The sequence below is a fragment of the Pipra filicauda genome, unplaced genomic scaffold (genome assembly GCF_003945595.2).
Source record: "Pipra filicauda isolate LSUMZ 115617 unplaced genomic scaffold, ASM394559v2 scaffold90_size2875636_pilon, whole genome shotgun sequence".
Lineage (NCBI taxonomy): Eukaryota > Metazoa > Chordata > Aves > Passeriformes > Pipridae > Pipra > Pipra filicauda.
In genome coordinates, this window is record NW_024105098.1 from 2,298,547 (window position 1) to 2,317,543 (window position 18,997).

The window sequence follows — 18,997 nt, forward strand, 5'->3', positions numbered from 1 at the left end:
TGAAGCAAATTTCTCAGATAAATATGAATGTTCTGCCTACAGAAAATGAGTATATGCACAGATGTGCTGTTCACCAGCCCAAGGACTCATGGGCACCTAATTAAGTGCAATGCCCATAGTTGTTACTTAATTGTATCCTAAACCACAGCTAAGATCTTCCTTATTTGATTACATGAAATGTTTTATTTGCCCAATTTATTGTGCTATTCAGGAAAAGTGCCAAAAATCAGGACTTGTCTTTATAATTTGGTTGCTGACTACAGTGAGCAGACTTTAGATGAGCAACATGATTTCATTTTGCAGAAGGATTGGGAGTTAGCATATCTAATAGTTTTTATAATTGCAGTTTGTTTTTTTTCCCACCAACTCTTAGGCTCAGCTGAACCCTCCTTGCTAGAAAACATTGAAGATACCTTAATGAAAACAATTGCCCTTTGCCAGAGGAATTCACACAGTTTAGACCAGCAACAGAGAGAGGTAAGAGAATCAAAGAATGTGTCACTAAAATCAGCAGAGGCCTCTGTGTCTCCTGAAACTTTCCCTGCCGTGGCTCTTCCTTTCCACATCCACTGGATACTGGTGTGCCTCAGGCAGTCAGTGCTCTCCCCTCCCTGTGTCCTCCCTGCAGTGGTTCAGGTTTTAGACCCACGAGAGAGAAATCCTCCCTCATAGGGATGAAACACAGAACGTCAGCAGTGGGGAGGCAGATGAGCCAACATCCTGCCCCGCTTTAGCTCCAGCCCAAGTTCTGGCTTCAATGTCAGTCAGACGGTGCAGGAGGCACTGTGAGCTCTGAGCCAGCTTCATGGTGGCACAAAGCTGATGGTGCTGTCACTGTGGCTGCAGAGCACGGTCACAGCCCCTGGGTGTAGTGTCAGCCTGGTCTGTCAGGGTGGAGGCAATCCAGCTGGCTTGAGCTCCTGCAGGGAGCTGGGTGTGCCTGTCTCCTCGGGCTGGGGTTGCATTTCCATTTCACCAAAGCATTTTTACTCCCAAGATTCTGCATGATTTACATATCTGAACTCAGAACTGAGAATGGTTTGTTCCTGTGGCTGGAAGTCAGAAGTTGTGTAATCTCTTCACAAGCACTGTCCAATGTAGAGGTGACCTCCTGGTGTCTTCTCCACAAGGATGTCACTGTGCAACAGATAGGGAGAGAGTTTAGATGTCCCTTTCCATCTGGGATCCATTTACTGTGCTACCCACTCTGTGAGTTGTCTCTGCACCAGAGAGTTTGTGTCTCACAGGGGGAAGTAGCTGGATGAATTAGAAGCAGGTTGTTGTCCCAGTAAAGAAACAGGTGAGAATAGAGAGGAGGAGCTGAAGGCCTGTGCTCAGACCATGATCAAACAGGATCTGGGTCTGAGATGAGCAATGTAGACTGAAAGCAGATCCCCAGGTGCTTTGCTCTGAGGATGTTCTAACATGTTTCAGTGCTGTCCCACTGCAGTCATGAGAAATGCAGTTCTCAGAGCGTGGAAGAGTCTTTGCAAATGGCCTCTGACGTTGCTCAGAGCTCATTTTTAGCACTGCCCTGTTCTTACTGGGTTTTCCCCTTGCATTCCATGATTTCAGGCCCTGTGGTTTCCCCTGCTGGAGGCCATGATGTCCCCACAGAAATCCTCTGGTTCTTCACAGTGTCGATACTCTGAATGTGAGTATTTTGGCTCTTGTAACCCCAAATACAAATCACAAGTTGTGTGCTGTCTCTCCTCTGCTGAAGGAATAGAGGAAAAGCAGTTTTGGTACTCCATCCCTAAATATTCTGCTCCCTGACCTGCATGACTGTAGGACTGACCTCAGGCTGGGTGTTTGGTCAGCTGCAGCTGTCAGGGAGATAGTTATTTTTTAATTTAGTTGTGTTTTATTTTGTCCTGAGTGGAGGAAGGTCCCTGCCATAGGCTGTGCTAGTAAGTTGATTCCACTGAGGATGGTCTCTGAAGGAGCCAAAGTGCACAGCATGCACAAAGGCTTTGTGGGTTGGAAGGAGGTTGTAGTCAGTGCTTTGGGAACTCCTGACATAATAATACTGTCATTTTCTATGCCCAACCCTTCTGGGCACTTCTCCCTGCACCTGCTAATTATCCCCCAAAGAAGCTGAATGGCTGAGTCCGTGCATATGTCAATGTTAGCTCTTATTTAGGGAATTGGGCATCTGGAAACAAGTTTCAAAGGTCACTGCTAGGAAGTTTTAGAGTCTGTGGGGCCATAACATGGACAAGGCATCCAAATTGGCGTGTGATAGCGGGAGGAAAAGTGAATGATAGTGCTACAAAGTAAGTCAAAATGGGAATGTTCACTGTGGGGGGTGTGGGAGAGAACACAGAGGCATCCTGGTATCAAAACCTTGTGCTACAAAAGGCCGTGTGTGCTTAGTGCAAAACCTGCAGAAGGAAAAATAGAAAAGTTGTTTTCAAACTAGAACACGTGACCTGAAATAAAACTCTCTTTATCTGTAAGACTGATCTCTGTACTCCCCGAATCCTAACGGAGTGCTGGTGGCTGTTGTGTTTGACATTCCAGCTTTGAAGAGTTTGACCATGCAAGTGCTGAACAACATGGCTGCGTTCATCGCTCTGCCCTCCATCCTGCAGAGAATCCTGCAGGTGAGTTCCTGGAGACAGGAAGGTTTCACCAAAGTGTGCCATTCAGTTATTGGGAAAAGGTATTTCCAGGTCATTAGAGATCAGCTCAGCTGATTGTTGGGTTCAACATGTTTCAGTAAAAGTTCATTGGTGAGGTAAGTTGGGAAAGCTGATAGAAATATCTCAGAGACATGTGGGAACACATAAACCTGTGAGAAGATAATTGAGGTAATTCCTGCAAACCAAATAAAATATTATCTCAAGGGCTGCAGTTACTTTGAACTGAAACTTGGCAGGGTTAGAGGCAAAGCCACAATGAATTTCTCAAACTTGGAACTAAATCAGTTGAAAGTCGTTTAGCAAAGGCTCTGGGATGGGCAGTTGGGAAGACACTAAAGCTAAGTGTGTGGGCTTGGGAGAAAGATGCAATTTTATTTTAGAGATGTTTGTTAGTGAGCAGCAAACATTTTGTAGAAGAGATCATTTTAAGCAGGTCCTTGGGTTGAGTGGTCATGAGCTACTCTAATTTGTTGTTTTGCAAAACATGTGAAAGTTGAGTTTGGGATTTAATAACAAACCTTGAGAAATGCAGAAAAGGAATTAGAAGAATTTTCTGCTCTGCAGAGTGGGATGACTGAAGAGTTGAGACAGTGTCAAAACACTCTTCAGGGTTTTTGCTCCAGGTGAGAGGAGAAAAGGGCTTATAGGCTTCACAGGGTGAACACACCTCCAGCAGCCTACTGGTTTGATCTCAATACTATGCACAGTCTTGGAGTTGGGAAAAAATCATAAGACAGCGAAGGATGTTGTAGAAGAGTGGATAAAAAGTGTGAGCAAATGAAATGTGGTTTTATCAAAGGTAGAAAGTGTCAAGCAAACCTAATGGCTCTTCAGTAACTTATTTTGTCTGCTTTTAGCTGAGACATTGGATTTAGTTTCCTGTTGTCCTTTGATGTTTAATGTAGGCAGGAAATGATGGAGAAGTTGTGAGTGGGGAACTGCCAAGGAGGCTTCCCTGGGTTATGCTGAGAACTACCAGGATGGGGTGAGAGTCAAACCAGTGCCCACTGTGCAGATAACACAGCTGGGAGGTGTTACAGAGTAGGGGAAGATCCCATTCCCCTCGGGATGAACAGAGATTCTTGTTGGCAGGCTTGAAATATTTCCTTCTGTTTTGGTTCTGATGGACTCTTTAGCAGCAATAGAAAATCCCATTTCCAGAGGGTGGCACTGATGTCCTGGAGGCAACAGGGGAGTGAAATGTCTTTGTCAGTTGTGGAGGGAAGTGGTTGCTGTGATGGCTCTGGTGCAGAGGCTGAGGGGATGCTTCAGCAGGTGAAGTACTTCTCTGGGGACAGAAATGGCATTCCTGAAAGCAGCTCTGGTCACTGGGTTTGGAGGCAGGGGGAGCTGCTCCTGCTCATTCCACTTGCCTGGTCAGCCCTACAAATCCAGTCTAACAAAAGAGAGATTTGGAAAGGCAGATATTTTTGTACAACTAGAGCAAAAAATGATGACTTCTTGAAATGCTTGCAGAGAGAGAAGGACTGAATTCCAGGTAAAGAGCATTATATCAGAACTTTCCAAGATGGGAGCAGGAATTGATCCCTCGTAGCTGGGAAACAGTTGTAGGGAAACCAACGTAAAGATGAAGAGAAGATCCTGTGGAAGGGGAGGTGGTCTTGATTTACAGGATCTCTAGATAAGTGGACTTGGCCACTTAGCACTCATTATTTTACAGATTCCACTCACACTCGTGTGTTTGCAAACCCCTCAGGTGTGTGGGAAGGAGTGATGTGGCCTGGATGGTCTGTGGGCATAGAGGGGGTGTGAGCCCCTCACTGGGCATCCTCTGACTGATGCCACCAGCTCAGTCATGTCCTGTACAAGTTGCTGCCTGTTGTAAGGTGAATTTTTGGCTCTGAAGCTCACTTAAGCTTCTCCAAACTTGTCAACCTCCTCCTTAGGAGATGGGCTCTGCCACTGAGCGCTTGTCTGTGCTGGGTCTTACCCACCTGCTGCCCTCAGTGCTTGGCACCTCCTTGGCTTGTTGGCTGGGAACAGTGTCCTTTGTTACCAGACAGACCCTTCATTGAATCCTTTGCTCTTGTGCTTAAACCCCACATTTCCATCCACACTGCCCTCACACCAACCCTTCTTTCTGGAATTCTGTGATGCATTGCTCTAGGTCACTGTGTGTTTGTAGTGTGTTGTGTTAAATTCTTGCTCCAGGGCTTGCAGCAGGTGCCTGTGGGAGGCTTTCTGTGGGTTTTGTTTGGATGCACAGCTTGGCCCTTGGAAGAATTGCTTTGATTCAGCTGGAAGGCTGGTGTTGGGAATGATGATGAGCATGTCTTGCTGCATGGCCATGTCATGGGTGCCCAGCTCAAATGTTCAGGGCTTCTGAGCCCTTGCTATGGTGGGGATCAGGAAACAAACTCCCTCTGTGTTAGGCAGAAGGGAGCACTGGATTTTTTGCCTCCCTGTCATCTGCTTCCTTGGATTACCTGGGAATGCCACCGAAGTGCCCTGCAGGGCAGAATCCCAACGTGGCATGTGTGCATGGTGCTTTCCCAGACAGCAAGAGCCCTTTGTTGTTAGCCCTGACTGGGAGTTCCCTTTGCAGAGCTGTGTGGAACACAGCTGTGCTCTTTGAAGCCATGTAAAATTCCAAACCCTTCTGTGTCGGCTCTGATCAGTGCACAGGGCCTTGTTCTTTGTGTTATTGATGCACCACCTTAACTGTGACCACAAGTCAACTCTGAAACCAGCCTCTCTGGGCCCTGGAGTGCAGGGCAGCCTTTCCCAAGCCCTCCAAATGTTTTGGTGAAACCCAGAATTGTGAGTGGTGCTCGTCTGACAGTGCCCTCCAAAGCTGTTCCAGCAGAGCTCAAGGCTTGGTGGTAGAGCTGCAGTCTGGGAGGGGGAACAGCTGCCCAGGAATTCCCTGGGGGATTTGCTGGAAGGTGGATGACATCAGTAAACTGAGGTAGATTATCTTGCCTTTTCTGAAGAGGAATTAGAGTATTCCAATTTTAGTGGACTGTTTTTCTTCCTCTTCTGGGCTTAACTGCTTACAGATTATACCTTATGCAAATGTTAACTTTGCAAGCAAAATGCTTGGCTAAAGGGCACCTTGCAGGGGCTGTGAGCAGGCCTGCAGCTTTCCCAGGGAACAGGGGGGGCTCCTGATATCTGCCTGTCACAGCACACCGACCCAGTGGCATCTAATCGAAGTCATATGAAATAAAGGTTGATACATTTATGTTCTTGCTCATCCTTAATAGTGTTGTGGGGATATTTATTAACTAGGAAGCCTGAACTAACCGCATTAGGAGAGATAGCAGAGGAATCCTCTTGAGCATTAAGAAAAATTCCATGTTATTAAGGATGGGAGTGCTCTCTGAAGGGGCTGAGGTTGAGTGTTAATTCCCTTACAAAGCTGTAATCCTTCATGAATGTTTTGTAAGCACATGGGGCTGATGTCTCCTACAAAATGGAGAACTGGAGAAGGCAGAAATGTAAAAGCCGCCTGGAGGAAACCCAGAGAGGGGAAGGAAGGAAGGAAGGAATCTCTAAAAAGTGTTCCAGAAAGCCTTTCCTTGTATTTTTTGCCATTCCTGCTTAGGACTGTCTCTGACTGTTTTTCCTTCCCAGTCCTGGAGGTCAGCCCTGGGATTAGTTCTGTGTACAGTGGCTGGTCTGTCCCCTGGCAGAGGGGAGAAGCTGCAAGTGAATGTGTTTTCAGAGTTTATTAGCACTGGTAGCAAAGCAAGGGCTATTTCCTGGACCTGGAAAGCAGTTGGGAATGGAGGAGGTGGAACTGGCTGAAAGGGCTGCATGAGCACCCCTGGCCTGTCCCTGGGTACCGACCAGCGCTTCCCAATCTGCTTGTTGGTGGTGGCACTGGGCAGCCAGTTTGGCTTTGGCTTCCCATGCCAATGCCATGTTCCCAGGGCAGTGCCAGCTGTTCTTGGATGGTACAATGCCTGTTCCACAGCACGGGGGGTACATTTGTACCTGGAGCATGGATTCCAATCCAAGGCCGATTTTACAGGGTGGAATTAATGAAGGATATTCCTCCATAAAAGTAATGGATCCCACAAGGCTCTGGTGACTGGGGCCTTTGTGGGGGCTCAAAGCAGCAAACAGGAAGAAAACATTGTGACTGGCTGGAGAAGTGAACTGAGGGGTGTGGATTGATTCCTGCCAGAGGCAGAGCTGCAGCCAGGCCCAGGAAGCGCTGCTGGCAGGGAACGGCCATGGACTCACTGCTGGCACTCGGCTGCCAGACCATGTACCTCCCCTGCAGAGGGCACAGCCCATTTGCCTCCTACCTGCCATTCTTTTTGGAGGTCATCGAGCGTGACTTGAGTGCAAATGAGCCACTGAAAGTTGGCCCTCAGACTTGGGTTCCCTCCTGGCAAAGCTGCAGGTGGGGCTTTATTTTCTCTCCCTCCTCTGCCTATCCAGACAAGAAACAAGTGGCTTTGAAAGTCTGCACCTGCAGGAGTTTTGAGCTGCTCTCTGTAAGTGGTGCTATCTGGACACTTGCCTTTTTTTGGGCACGTGTTTGATGGCTTTAGAAAAGTATCTGATGGAGGCAGAACTAACTTGCTGTGCACTGTGGGTCACACCACTTGCTGTGCTGGAGGTCCCAAGTCCCTGCTGCCCCTCCATAATTCCTGGGGTGACTCAGTGCTTGCTCCCTGTGCTGTGTGTTAAATGGTGCAAGGAAGGGAACCTTGGAGTGTTCAGGCTGTGTGTTCCCCCAGCAGAAAAGGAGCCTCTGCAGCACATCCAGCTCTTCATGCTCCATCCCACGTGCTCCAAATCCACAGCTGGTTTGGACTCAGTGCTGTTTTTATTTAGGCTTGAACATTGGTGTTTCTGCCTGTCATGTTTCCCATGAAGGCTGTTCAAGAATTCCCTGACTTGCTTTCTGTAGCTGGTTTGGTGATCCCTCAGAGTATTTTGCAGAGTAACTTCCATTCTGCTTTAGCTGTCTTTATCAGCTTGCTTTTTCACTGTGGATTTTCCTTTCCCAGTCTCAGCATGAAATCATCCTTGCTTCTACTTTCTCTCATTGATCTCATCCAGAGCTTGTTCTTCCAGTTCCTGTTTCCATTGTGTCCCCACCATTTTTCTGCTCTCTAGGTTAGTTTCCTTTCCACATCTTGCCAGTCTCTCTATTTTTAACCCATGTCCTGCCCATTGCACCAGACAGCTTCTCTCAGCTCCCAGCAGGAGCTTCCCCCAATGTCCTTCTGTGCCTCTCAGCAGGGCAAAATGCTGTTTTCCAGGTCCAACTCAATGTCTGCCAGTTGAGGACTTGTGTTCCAAAAGGGTGAATTCCCAGACCCTCTTTTGAGCATTCCTGGGTAGATTTGTTCCAGTTACAGGCACGAGTGGCCTCGCTGGTGCCAGCCTGGGACGGAGGGGGCACAGCCTTGCTCTTCACAGGTCAGACTGTCCAGGACACAGGGACAGGATGAACCTGGATCAAGCTGGGCTGCACACATGGATCTCACCCCTGCAGCAGCCAGTAGATCCTGCTAGTGGCCTGACTCCTCTGCCTTGCTTCCTGTTTTTATTAAAGACACTGGGAGCCACCACAAGCTGTCCCTTGTGCAGTTCCTGGCATGTCCAGTGCCCCTGTGAGCAGGAGCCCACTCCTGCTGTGCAGCAGGGCCTGGCAGGAGGGAGGGACAGTGCCCAAGTCCTCCCCTGTTCCATGCTTTGCCCATCTGCCCGTTGGAGAGGCTGTGGTTGTCCTGGCACGTGTCACGCTCCTGTCCTGCACCAAGTGATGCTCCAGAGAGTGCCAGGGTGGCTGTGCAGGAGAAGGGATTGTTTGGGCTGGAGCAGGGCTGGGGAAGGGTGAGATGCACCAGGGGGATGAATTGTACCACAGCCCTTTGCTTATGCTGCTGGGCCATGGAAGTAAAGCTGCTCAGGGCATGTGGAAATCACCCCTGCAGCACCAGGAGTGCCCCGGGCCCCTGTTCCCTCTGCCATCTGGTGTGGGGTCAGGATTGCCTGGCATTCCTGCAGCTGAGGGGGTGTGGGATGAGCTTGAGGGTGAGTTACTCCTGAGTGGGCAAGAGCACGGGGAGCAGGGGCCCAGGAGCTGGCTGGCCATGCCATTCTCCAGTCAGCTCCTGCACCTCCTGAATGGAGTTTCCAAGTCTTTTGAAGTCTTTTGACCCAAGCACACTAATTAGTATTGATGTTGCCATCGACTGATTTTTGCTAATTACCAATTTTCCCTCAGTATGTGGGATTATTCTGCTGTCCTTGGGCACATGCAGCATATTTAACTCTGCAGTCAAAGGTTCTGTTTGTGGTGCCAGTCTGGAGGAAAAAAATTATTTGAGAAGAATCAGAACAGTCATATCCTGTGATTCAACTACAGCTTTTCATTTCTTCACACAGGATCCAGTTTATGGAAAAGGGAAACTTGGAGAAATTCAAGGGCTTGTCCTGGGAATGCTGGACACCTTTAACTATGAACAGGTAAGCTGGCTGTGTTTCTGTTCTGCCCATGCTGCAAACAGGATTATTTTGGCTGTGTGGCCCTGCTGCTCTCCCTCATCTGTCATTTGTGTCTGCAGGGCAAAGGCAGTGGACGTGTGAGTGATTTCTGTGTGACTGGGGGCCGGGGATGAGTTTGTTTTGTTCACAGATTGCAGGTGAAGGGACTGACTGGTACATGGTGAACACCTCTGCAGCTCAGTTCTGTGTTAAACGTGCTGGAAGGAGAAACATCTGCTTTTCTCCAGCTCATCCTGCAGTTAGGGACTCCAAGGCACAAAACTGATATGCTTTGTCTTTATAGGCAGTTTTAAATAAGAGATTTTTCAACTAGGCTGTTTTTGCACTCCCCAATGGTAATGCTGCACTTCCTTTGTGACCTGATGAGATTTCATCTTAACCTCAGTCCTGCTTTTCTCTGTCCAGTCCCAAATCCCAGGCAATCTCCACACTTCAGTAGCTTTCTAAAACTCCTTTTCCCCTAAACAAGAATGCACAGTCTTCCTCCAGAGTCACCCTCCTCATTCAGTGCCCCGTGGCACTGCCATCCCATGTGCTGCTCGGGTCAGGCCTCCCTGCACCAGCAGCCAGTAAAAATACAGTGGGAAATCACTTTGCTGCAGAGGGCTGGACATGAAGAGCCTTTAGCTCTGTTTGGGGTCCCGGTGAAGTCTGTCAGAGCAGCACAAACTCTCTGTCAGTGCCTGGCAGCTCTGTGGGACAGGCTGCATGTGCAGATGTGAGCCAGTGCTGCAGCCTCTGCAGCCTTTTGGGAGCTGCTGCTGTGGAGCATCCACAGGTCACAGACCAGAGCACCTGCTGCTGCTGAGGGGACCTGACCCCTGAAAACACAGGGTGTTGGCTTTTGGCTCTTCAGAAATGGACATTTCTGTTGGGAAGGACAAGAGGAGCACTTCAGGGTTTTTTTAATGCATTAATTGCCACGGTGCATTTGGGCTTTGACTTTTATCAGCACATTTCTCCTAAAGTGGGTGTTGTAAGCAGTAACTCGCCAGGTAGAGGGGAAAAGGGGGGGTTTGGTGTGAAAGATGCCAAAATGAGCCTGCCACGTCTTTGTTAATGCTCTTTGACAAAAATCAATACAGAGCTTGTCTAGTTAAGAGTGGAGAGGAATTGCCTCTATTAACGTGCCTTGAAAGGTGAAGTGTTTTGAGGGCAGTGGATAGAAAACATAGAAGAGGGGATTTTATTGGGTTGTTTTTACTCTTAGTGATCTGCTAAGCTGCTTGTTAGGAAGAATTGATGAGCAGGGAGTTTGTGTGCAGCGTGGAGGTGACAGACTGACAGAGTTACTCTGTGTTGTCTCCCACACAGACCCTTCTAGAGACAACTACGAGCCTTTTAAACCACGATCTCCACTGGTCCCTGTGTAACCTGAGAGCCTCTGTCACGAGGGGGCTCACCCCAAAGCAGGATTACTGCTGCATCTGTCTCCAGCAGTACAAGAGGAGGCAAGAAACTGCTGATGAAATCATTGTTTTCAGGTAAAGTTAAGGGGTGGGGTCACAGCTGTGATGTGCTAGTAGTTCTAAAAGGGGAAAAAAAGCTCCTGGTGTTTGACTTGCATGAATAATCATCTATATTCCTGTGAGCATGTCTCCCTGTGAAGGGCTGGCTAATCAAACCCACCAGAGCCTGCTCTGCATGCAGCTAGCTCTGCTCTCTGCAAGGAATCACCTCCCAGTTCTGTGTCCCCGCTCCCAGCAGTGCTCCTGGGGCACTGCAGCACCCTGGGCTCCTGTGTGTGTTTGTCCAGCTCAGATCCCCCCCAGCCCTGGCTGTGTTTGTGGCTGGCCTCTCCCCTGCTCCCCTCTGTGCCCAGCTGTCTGTACAGTAGGACAGGGTCATTGTTACCTGGCTGTTCTGTCCTGTGGCTGTACCAGCAGATGGGCACCCACTGTTACTGTGGTGAGTCTGGGAATGCCACAGGAGGGTGGGCAGGTGGGAGGGAGTGCATACACTGCTGTCTGCACTCCTTGTATCCCACTGCCCAGCCGCTTCCCCCACGGTGCAGAGCTCAGGAGGGGCTGCCCTGCCTCCAAACACTGATTCCTTCTCTTTCCAGCTGTGGCCACCTGTACCATTCCCTGTGCCTGCTGAGCAAGGAGTGTGGGACAGTCACCAAGGGCCTCATGAGGTGGATGTGCTATAAATGCAACTCGAGTAACAAGGGAGGAAAGCTCAGTGAGAACTTCTCAGAGCTGAAAAAAGGAACTGGAGCATCCCTGGCACAGGTAGGGTTTGGGAGGTGGTTTCTCTTGGAGTAAGCTTTTGTCATTGCTTTGTTCTCTGTGCTTCCAGAGAAGTCCCTGATCCAACAGTAGCTGTCAAACAGTATCAGCAGCCAACTGGTCACGTTCCTGAATGTCATTGTATTTTGATGGGTACACAGAGCTGTGGAAGTCGTGGGAATGTGTTCATCCAGAAGGCCTGGAGCTGATGGCAGGGCCAGCTGGATGCTGGCAGCTGATTGCCTGCTACGTGCATCCACTGCTTTGTCTTGTTTGGGAGAGTCTGGGATGGGACACTGGGGGGACAGTTCCTTTCAAACTTTTTTCAGGAATGTCTTCTATAAAACTTAGTTAAAAGCTGGCATGTTCCTTGTGGCTGGATCGTGGAGCCTCTGTTCCACCTTCCCAACAGATAACCAGGCTCTGGGTAGAGGTCTGGGATTGATTTGATTGTTTTGGCTTTGCTAAGTGTGATGTTTTAAGAAGCTTGTGTGTGACCAAGACTGATGCAGCTGGATTTGGGTGAGAGAACAGAGAATTAGTTTGTGTTTATTGTCAGTATTTGTGCTCAAGAAGTTTCACCATCCCTAATTCAAACAGAAGTGCAGTCTCCATATGCATGGAGCTGTCTCTTCCCTGGCATTGTGCTGAGGATTGCAAGCCACACTGGCAGGCAGCTTGTTGGGATGTCTTTAGGGATATTGCACATGGGGAGCTGAACTCTGCGCTCGGCAAAGGCAGCCACTGAGGAGGGTTTGTTCCTGTGCCTCGAGGTACTTAGTGCATTGTCATCACACAGATGCACCCAGAGCAGTGAGTCTTCACTGCTGGAACCAAGAGAATTCAGTCTTGGAGTACATTTTTGTAGTAGTACTTTAGTTTTCTTCCAGCAGATGATTCCAATTTCTGCCAAATCCACCCCAATCCAAAGCTGGCTGATGGCATCAGTCAGCTCCTGGCAGCTGCTGCACTAACAGGAAAGGCTTCCTGCTTGGAGGGAGGAAAAGGAACCTCAGAGGTGTGTATAGAGCCCCATGCAGTCTCTGCAGTCAGGTTGTGTTAGTGTTTTATTTGGTGACAGCATGGAAAGCTTTCCTGGCAGGTTGTAAATCCACTGGGGTCCAACCAGGCTGCTTCCAAACGTGGTGTGTGTGTGTATGTGCTGCCCTGCTGCAGGGGGATGTGGGCACTGGCTCTAAAGTTGGGCAGGTTCAGCAGCACCACATCTCCCCCTCTGCACTCCTGCTCCCCAGTGGCTGTAAAGGGGGGTGACAGGCCGGGCTGCACTTCAACAGCTCGAGGCAAAATTAGATACTAAAACTGCATCCAGCATTCAAGTGCCTGACACTTTTGATCCCAGTGCCTGATAACTGGGTTATTCTCTGGGTTTCTCATGGGCAGCCAGAGCCTCTGTGCCTCCCCTTGAACACCAGTGTGGACATACCCCAAGAAAGGTGGGGAAAGTGCTCCAGATGCAGTGGGGATGACTGGGGAACGGAAGATGCTTCCCTTTATTTATCTGATGTGTCTGTGAAAGTGAGGGGCTGGCTGGGACTCAGGGCTGAAAGGGAGATGTGGAGAGACTGGATGGGGAAGAAAGGGGTTACAGCACGGGTCATCTAGTGCTGGTTGGAAACTGTCCATCCCAGGCCATCAGAGTGTGGGATGCTTCCTGCTGCTGCTTCCCTGCTGCTGTCATGTGCTCTTGGCAGGGAAACCACTGCTTCCTGCTCCACACGCAGCCAGCCCAGCCCAGCAGAGCTTGGCTCTGGCTCAGCAGAGCCCCAGCACTGCTTCAGACCCCCCACCTCCTCCTCCCCATGTCCCAGATCCTCTCCAAGTTTGTGATGTTCCTCGTGTATTTAAATTACAATATTTAACTGTTGTACTTGCATGTGACCAAACTGTTGTGCAGTCAGAGCTTAAAAAAGCTGAGTATATTTAGACTTGGCAACAGACTGTAGAATCTCCAGCTTCTCCAGGAAGTTTGTTTGCTGAACAATCACCCCTCAGCAGCGTTCATTAACCCTGGGAGGTACCAATTCCTCTGACCAGGCCGTGGGCTGAGTCACAGAACTGATTCGTTGAGATGGGGGAGGTGCTGGGAATGTGGAGGAGATGGAGCTTCTCTGTGTTCCCTCCTAACTCTGCTGGCAGACCCAGAGCTCTGTGTGTTGGTGAACAGGAAATCCCGAGGGAGGCCACGCTCACAGGGTTGTGCTTCCAGCCCTGCCCTCCCTTACCCCAGAGAGCCATCTCCAGAGCTTCCAGGCCATTCCACGCATGGATCTGTGGGGAGGGTGTTTCCTTGCAGCCTCTTTGAAGACCCTGAAAACTTAATCTGTCTCTGGGCAAAATCTAATGTGGTTTTTATTTTTCCATAGGGAAATCTTCAGTTGAGGTATTTATTTTCTCAGGAAGCCTTGAATTAGGAGTAGACTCATACTGAGAAATGCCACTGAGCATCTGGAGTGCATTTCCCAGCACTAATTCTGCCCTGCCCAAGCAGGGCCTGTCAGTTTGAATCGTGCAGTGTGGCTGAGATGTGGATGTGAAACGACAGCCCAACAGACAGGGTTTCTGTGCCCTGTGCTGTGTGTGTGATGCTGTAGCCAGTCCCTGAAATTGGGGAGGTGGAGAGATGCCACAAGCCATCACTGACCAGTCACAGGATCAGGGACAGCTCCTACTGAAGTGGGACCTGGCTGGGCTGAGGGCTTGGGGCACCCCAGCCAAGGGGAACAGGGGAGAAGGGTAGAGGGGCTTTTCTCTCCTCTGGTTCTGGTACCAAAAGTTTGTGCTGTATGTGTTATCCCTAAGCCTTGCTGCCATCTCAAGGATAATCTTCTGGGGCTAAAGGATCATCTGTCCCATCTTCCCTACCCTACCATAAGTGAGAGTTCACAGAAATGAGAGCTTGTGTTTGTGGTGGGTTTTAATCCGATTGCAATCTCGCAGTGTTGCTGTTGTGGTGTTTGAAGTGAAGGCACAGCAGCTGGGCTCTGCCTAAATACCTGCTGGAACACTCCTGATGTCTCAGCCATCCATCCCCAAAACTCATTTGCCTCGTGTCAGTGAGCTGGTTTGTGTTTGCCATGGATTCTGCCAGCCTGGGTACCGGGGATCAGGGAGAGGAGCACAGTCCTGGCTCCTGGGCCATGAGCCCTGCCACAAAGCCCTGAGCTGCCAGGCTCTGGTTATTCCATGTTTGAGGAGGTGCCTGAGTTCTAAGGACACCATTGTTGGAGCTGTCCAGATGGCAAATGTTTTATTCAGGAGTTTAATCCTGTCAAGTCACGCCAGGACGGACAATGGACGTGATCCATAGTTAATCCAGTTTGTCAGGCTCTACCTTGGAGCTCTGTCCTGCAGCCTTCCAGCACCTGTGAGCCTTCCAGAGCCTCAGGACTGGGCCCTCTGCAGCCCCTCTGGGTGCTTTCTCTTGGTAACAGTGAAGGTTTAGGATGGTTTTTTTTCACCAATACTTATTGTAGAGCCAGCCAGGCATTACATGACCTCCATCAATCAGTGAACAGAGCCAGTTTAACTGTTTTCAGTGTAACAGTGACCATCAGTTATTAGTTTGTCTCCAGCAATACAAAAAATTGCAGAGGCTTTATAGCTCTGAAAATACCCAGCTGTGATCCCCCCAATAACAAAAGGAGATAAGTAGTGTTTTATACAGTTACAAGGTAGTGCATTCTCTCCTCTGTGGAGAATATTCCCACATACACATTAACTGAGCGAACTCCAGCTTTGGAGTTGGCTTTGGGGGGGGGATTCCTTCACTGTGTTTAGGATTGCTTGGAAACAGAAGTGATTAAGTAAGAAGAAAACCGAGTGCAGGTGTCTTCACAAGCAGGTAGAGGAGGACTGGCACCAAAGCTAAAACTGAAACCAAAATACAACTTGGGAAAGACTGATTTGAAAACCATATTTATCCTTTAGACGCTCTTAAATCAAAATTGACTGTTTTCTTGGGTTTTTGCTACTGTAGAGGTGGGTTAGTTCTGTTGTTTTGTTGTTTTTTGAGAAAAATCAGAGTGAATTGTAATTGTGCCCCCTGGCCTTCGTACAGAGCAATCTGCAGCCTGGCAGAAGGTTCCTTCCCCTGCCTGCAATCCCAACCCCTGCCTGCTGACAAGAAGCAGGGACAGCTGAATTCCAAACTCCCCAAAGCCAGGAGCAGTGGGACTGGGATGACCTGGGGAAGGGTCATGTCCTGGTTAAGAGAAAAGATGGGAAAGTTGCAGTGGAGAATCTTGGCTTGACTTTGCATCTCAGTTTCTGAGAAACTATTCCTGTGGTTTGATGAAGATTTCATTCCATATCTGGGGGGATGTGCTGAACAGACTCATTTAAATACAGTGGCAGATGCTGGGCTGCTGCAACCTCTGGATGTTCCCCCAAACTGCACAGACCTGCCAGGGAGGCTGTTCCTTGGGCTGGATTTGCTCCTCTCTGGGATTCCAAGCTGAGGAATAACCACCTTGGAATTGGGCCCAAGGGTTAATGGTGCCGGTGACTCCTCTCTTCTGATGTTCCTCTGAAGGAGGGGAGCAAAATAACTGGAAACTGAGGCTTTGGCTGTTTGCAGTCCCTCGTGGGAGGGTGGGAGAGGGAATTCTGGCTGTGTCAGTGGTGCTGGCAGGAGCCCAGGGGGCACTGGCTGTTCCTGAGGGCAGCTTTTGGAAATGCAGGTGAGCATCTGTCTCTGGTAAATCCCATCAGTGGGAAGCTGCAGTTTCCATGTCCCACCTTCCTGGTGCACAAGGAGAAGAGTGTTTTGTGGTCTGTGTGAGGCTTGGGCACAGCCAGGCTCAGGCAGCTGCAGCTGAGCCCCCAGGGCAGAGCTGGGCTGAAGCAGGTTGGAAACCTCCCTGTGGCACAGCAGTGCCAGGCTGCTCCCGGGGGCATGGGTAGCACAGGTGTTCCCTGGGCTGTTCTGTGAGGTCTGGGGTCATATTATCAATAAGCCTCTGGCAGGAGGGGTCACTAACCCTTCCTACACCGAGTAGGACTTCTTCCTTCTATGTGTCTTTACATAGGACCCAGAGGAACGGCTGGAGCTGTGTCAGGGCAGGCTCAGGTTGGATCTCAGGCAAAGGTTCTTCCCCCAGAGGGTGGTTGGGCACTGCCCAGGCTCCCCAGGGCAGTGGGCACAGCCCCAAGGCTGCCAGAGCTCCAGGAGGGTTTGGCTGATCCTCTGGGGCACAGGGGGTGACTCTGGGGGATGTTCCTGTGCAGGGCTGAGGGTTGGACTGGATCATCCTTGGGGGTCCCTTTCAGCTCAGGAGATTCTGGGATTACCTTCCCTTTGTCTCCCCAACTCCTGCCATTGAGAGAACGCTGCACCCCTTCAGTCTTCTGTGGGATCTGCTCAGCAGCCCCTTGGCTCATCTGTAGCAGGTGAATTCTCTGCCTTCCTGCAGAGAAGCCTCTGTCCTCGGGCTCAGCCCCCACAAAGACCTGCTGTAACACTTGATCCACGTGCTGCTGTGCTTCCCTTGGAACCTGCTGGATTGGGAATGAACACCTCGTCTGCTGTGTCCAGTGAGGGGGGGTGGGGTTTGGGTTTGTCTAATTAATCCTGAACAGCATTATTGCTCCTTGGGCTGAAGGCATCAGTTGTAAGGCCAGCAGGAGTCACTAAAGGGGGTGTGTGGAGGTGTGCCAGTGTGCTTCCAGGTACCTGCCACAGCCAGTCCCCTGCTGTGCCCTCATCCCTGCAGGCTCACGTTGCAGCAGCAGTGAGTGTATCAGAGCACAAACAAACCTGTGCTCTCCCTGCCTTCAGTGGGAGCTTTGCTCCTGAGGTTCACTTAAGTTCAGCTGGAAATAAGAGACATCTGCCTTGCCCATGCTGCTGCTGAGGAGATGGGAGGCCAGTGCTGTGGGACAGCCTGGCTGTGCTGCAGTGCTGGGGAGGCTGCTCTGCCGGGCCCTGCCCGGGGCTGTCCTGCTGCCAGGGCTCACTCTGGATGTGCTGCCACGGCGCTGGGGAGGCCCCGGGAGCCTGGTCGAGGAGCAGCACATCCCTGGCTCTGGGATGGCCCCAGGGAAGGGTTGAGCTGTGTGGCTGTTCCCCCTCAGCCATGGCTGGGCTGTGTCTGTCCCGGAGTGTCACTGCAGAGGCTCTGCAGAGCTGCAGCAGCAGGAGCACTGCTGTTCTCTGAGGGGTGTCCTGAGCTTTCTCTGGAGCTCATTAACACTTCTGTAATGTCACTGTCGTTCCAGTGACTTTGGGTCAGGGCTGCCTGCCTTGCTCTCTTTTTGGTTGATTGTTCCAGGTTCCTGGGAGTCCGTGAGAACAGCAGAGCCTTGTCCCACAGAAGAGAAATAGATTTCCAGATTTCCTTACCTTAATTGGCTCAGCTTTCATTAAAACACTGGGTTTGTGTACCTGTTTGTAAGGTTGGCTGAGCTGTGGTGAAAAGAGTGCCCAGTTGCAGGGGAGGGAGGCAGAGGGTGGGTTTGGTGTCCGTTGCCCGTGGGCTCTAAACGGGGAGGTGGGGGTTGCCTTGGTTCCTAGGAACCCCAGAACCTTCCCCAGGACTTGTGGCTGCCTCTGCCTGTGTTGGGGAGCAGCCCCTGGCACAGTGTGGAGCTCTGAAGCTCTAACTGGTGCAGCAGTGTCTTGTGTGGAAGGAATGGCTGACGGGCAGCTCTGGGATGGGTCTCTTGTGTGACTGTAGATGGTGCCTCTGCTCCAGCTGCTGTGATCTGCTTTGCTCAGGCACCAGCTGAGGATGGAATTTGGAGCTGTTAAAGATAATTGCAGGCTTGGGAGGGCTGTGTGGTGACTACCAGAGGGGGTGGAATACGTGCAAGCAAAAACTATGCAACAGAAATGAGCGTTCGTGGTGGGATCTTGGAGAGCTGGAAAATTAAAAGGAGCCTTTCTCCTTCCTGGCCCAGATCCACAGGGATTCAGTTGTCTCTGGGGTTCTGTGTCTAGTCTGAAGCCTTTCCAAAGGGGTGTAGGGATTTGCTGAAAGTGGCTTGGAGATGCCAAGGGCTTTGTCCTGCTCTGGACACTCTGGAGCTGCTGGCCCTGGAGGCAGGGGCTGTGCTCTGGGTGAGCCTGGGGGCTTCCACTGACACCACAGTGCTGCTGCTGCACCCCAGAGCCTCCCACGGCCCCCGAAGGGAAACACACCTTTAGTGACACAGTAAAAAAGGAAAAGGCCTGACAGCAGTTGTTTCCATGACAACAGAAAGAATTGCCTGCAATATTTCAGCTCATCAGCCTGGGAACAGCCTGATTGATAGTTACACACGCGTGGTAGGGAGAGAGCAGGAGAGGGGAGGCCAATTATATGGCATTTTCCTTGTCCTTGAGTGCCTGTGGCCACAGACACTGTGGAGGGCAGGTTTTCCTTGCTTTTTGCTCTTTCCAGGTGAGGATGACCTGCTAGTTCCTGCCAGTACCACCCCCAGCTGTGGTACCTGCCCCTCAGTGTCCCAGGCTCCGGGGGCTGTGCAGGGAATGGGACGTGTGGCTGCTTGGCTGGCAACTAGCAAATAGTTATTTGCACTAGAGAGAATATCTTGGAAGGGAGGAAGGGAGTTTGGCACATGCTGCCAGCATAAGGGATCTCTTCCCAGACTCATGATCAAAGGCAG

At 50.4% G+C, this 18,997-nt stretch overlaps 1 protein-coding gene across 2 annotated transcripts in view; it reads left to right on the forward strand.

Annotated features, from left to right (window-relative positions):
• VPS8 (VPS8 subunit of CORVET complex) overlaps window positions 1-18,997 on the forward strand; it is a 66,589-nt gene that overhangs the window by 45,086 nt on the left and 2,506 nt on the right. For both annotated transcript variants that reach the window (XM_027724862.2, XM_027724863.2), the window contains 6 exons: window positions 374-477; window positions 1,576-1,654; window positions 2,524-2,606; window positions 9,021-9,101; window positions 10,455-10,624; window positions 11,206-11,374. In XM_027724862.2, coding sequence (XP_027580663.1) covers window positions 374-477; window positions 1,576-1,654; window positions 2,524-2,606; window positions 9,021-9,101; window positions 10,455-10,624; window positions 11,206-11,374 — 686 coding nt within the window. The remainder of the gene's footprint in view (window positions 1-373; window positions 478-1,575; window positions 1,655-2,523; window positions 2,607-9,020; window positions 9,102-10,454; window positions 10,625-11,205; window positions 11,375-18,997) is intronic.